Raw genomic sequence first — 2,116 nt, 5'->3', positions numbered from 1 at the left:
TCTTATAGAAAACATGCTGCTCTTTTAAATTTCGATACGAAAAGATCACCTCTATATCTCGTGAACAAGTAGACTATTTAAAAAAAAAAAAACTGTTTCAGCATCATGTTTCCTTCGATACTGTGCAATTTCTATACAAAACACTTTTCAATTTAAAAGTTATTCAGTGTGGACAAGTTACGCGACTCACTCTGTATGTTACTTTCTCTCGCTTAAACATTCCAAAAATGCATGCTGTAAATGTATGATGCTACATCTCGACAGGACGTGCATATCTGCATTTCCTGACTTATTTTGCATCTATGCAAACACCTTTCTTGATTTACAGCCTTTTAACTCGCGTCAGGTTTCGGTTTGATGATTTTCTCGAAGGGAAAATTACGGAAAGCGTTCCCAAAGATCTCTGTGAACGCAGTAGAGACGAGGTCGTTGATCAGTCGCCTGGTCATCACGAATCCTGGCTGCCATGCGCCATTTATTATCTTGTCGAGGATGTCCTCGAGAATTTGTCTGCCGAAAAGTAGATTCGTGATGTGAAGCTTCAAGTCCCTGATCGTTTGCACATCCACGCTCACTTGAATCCTTTGTCCTGGCATCTTGGTAACAGTGGTCGTCTGCATAAGGTCATCTGAGAGAAAAGAATGGTAGTTGTAACAATTATATTTCCTTTAATTAAATTCGCTCGATTACACAAAGTAATAGGTGAACTTAGATTTCATTTATTGACGTAGAAATTTATAATAAATTTTGTGGCGTTCATTTCAAGTGTAGAAACATCAAAAAATTGAAAATTAACAAAAGATCGTTAATTTTTGTAAAATTTAGCGTGCAACCAGAGAATTCGAAAATATTGGACACTTATTTTTTTTGTTAGCTGCTGATATTCATGTTTAGGGGGAGAAAAATATTAATTAGAATAACTTGAAAAATTTTAAAGGCAAATATTGTCTGGTCTTCCGCTAGGAATAATCTGATGTGAACGAAATTTGGGCAAGATCTTATGAAACAGAGGTAAAATTATATACAGTGAAAAGAATTATTATTTATTTATTAATTCTAGAAGACATTGTTCAATGGCACACAATTGTATAAGAAATAATTTGTGCAATTCCACTTACAAAGGGCTAAGGTGAATTTTCCTTTGTTCGCCACACTGGAGCTAAGCATGGCTCCCTTGAACTCGTACGAACCAGCCAGGAATTTTGCTGGAAAACTCTGAGTGTACACTACCTAAAAATCGAACAATAAATGACAAATAATTCACCCTTAAAGATATTCAGAACATTTAACCATAAATTACCAACTACCACCTTATCTTCGTCCTCGAAAAATTTTAAGTAAACGAACAAAATTTTTATTTAATTCGAATTATACGGGGTAAATCCTTTGATACAGAAAAATAATTAACAAGAGAAGTCTGAAGAACAAACAGACAGTCTATAATATAAAATATATAAAAATGACAATTTACGAGTTGCTGATAGCAGTCAATACCGAACGTTTAAATGCAGGCGAAGAATTATAGAAAAAATCAACGACATTGCAAAATAAGTTTGCATTTGCATGCAGTCAAGGCAATTGTATTTTCCGTAGAATGTACGGTGAACTTTTAAGGAAAGGAGAGTACATTAAGTAGAATTGAACAAGAATATTAACCATAGAACACAATGCCCCAAGAGATTTTCTTTCTTTTTATATTTTCAATTTAAAGATATCACTAGATTCCATAAACGTACATTTATTAATTTGTTTTGAATTTAAAATAAACAATTTTTACAATTTTAATGTTAACGAAGTTGAATACAAAAAGCTACAAACTTTATTTTGCAACATGGAGTACAGTGTGTCTCATGTTACCGCATGTCACAGAATAATAAAAAATTCTATTATACCTAATTTATACACATTTGACAATTAGTTAAATATGACATTTTGCACGAAAAAAATCAAACGAATCGAACAAGTATCATTAAACATAAATAAAATGATGGCATACGTGAATTTTCAATTAAATTATTCATCTTCACCTTATAATTTGACAAATCACTGACGAATTTCGTCACTTTGCTATTGGTCCATCCGCTTTCAGTGACGTTCTTCAGAGTTATAGTGAAGC

At 32.8% G+C, this 2,116-nt stretch overlaps 1 protein-coding gene across 1 annotated transcript in view; it reads right to left on the bottom strand.

Moving 5' to 3' along the window:
- Positions 1 to 332: 332 nt before the first annotated feature.
- The window catches only part of LOC108578482, a 1,979-nt gene continuing 195 nt past the window's right edge, over positions 333 to 2,116 (bottom strand). Inside the window, 3 exon segments of the mRNA XM_017941830.1 lie at positions 333 to 628; positions 1,119 to 1,230; positions 2,028 to 2,116. The exon segment at positions 2,028 to 2,116 is cut by the window's right edge and continues 16 nt beyond it. Coding sequence (XP_017797319.1) covers positions 333 to 628; positions 1,119 to 1,230; positions 2,028 to 2,116 — 497 coding nt within the window.

This window comes from Habropoda laboriosa, unplaced genomic scaffold, assembly GCF_001263275.1.
Source record: "Habropoda laboriosa isolate 0110345459 unplaced genomic scaffold, ASM126327v1 scaffold38, whole genome shotgun sequence".
Taxonomy (NCBI): domain Eukaryota; kingdom Metazoa; phylum Arthropoda; class Insecta; order Hymenoptera; family Apidae; genus Habropoda; species Habropoda laboriosa.
The sequence above is the reverse complement of the archived record's forward strand: the minus strand, read 5'-3'. Positions and strand labels throughout refer to the sequence as shown.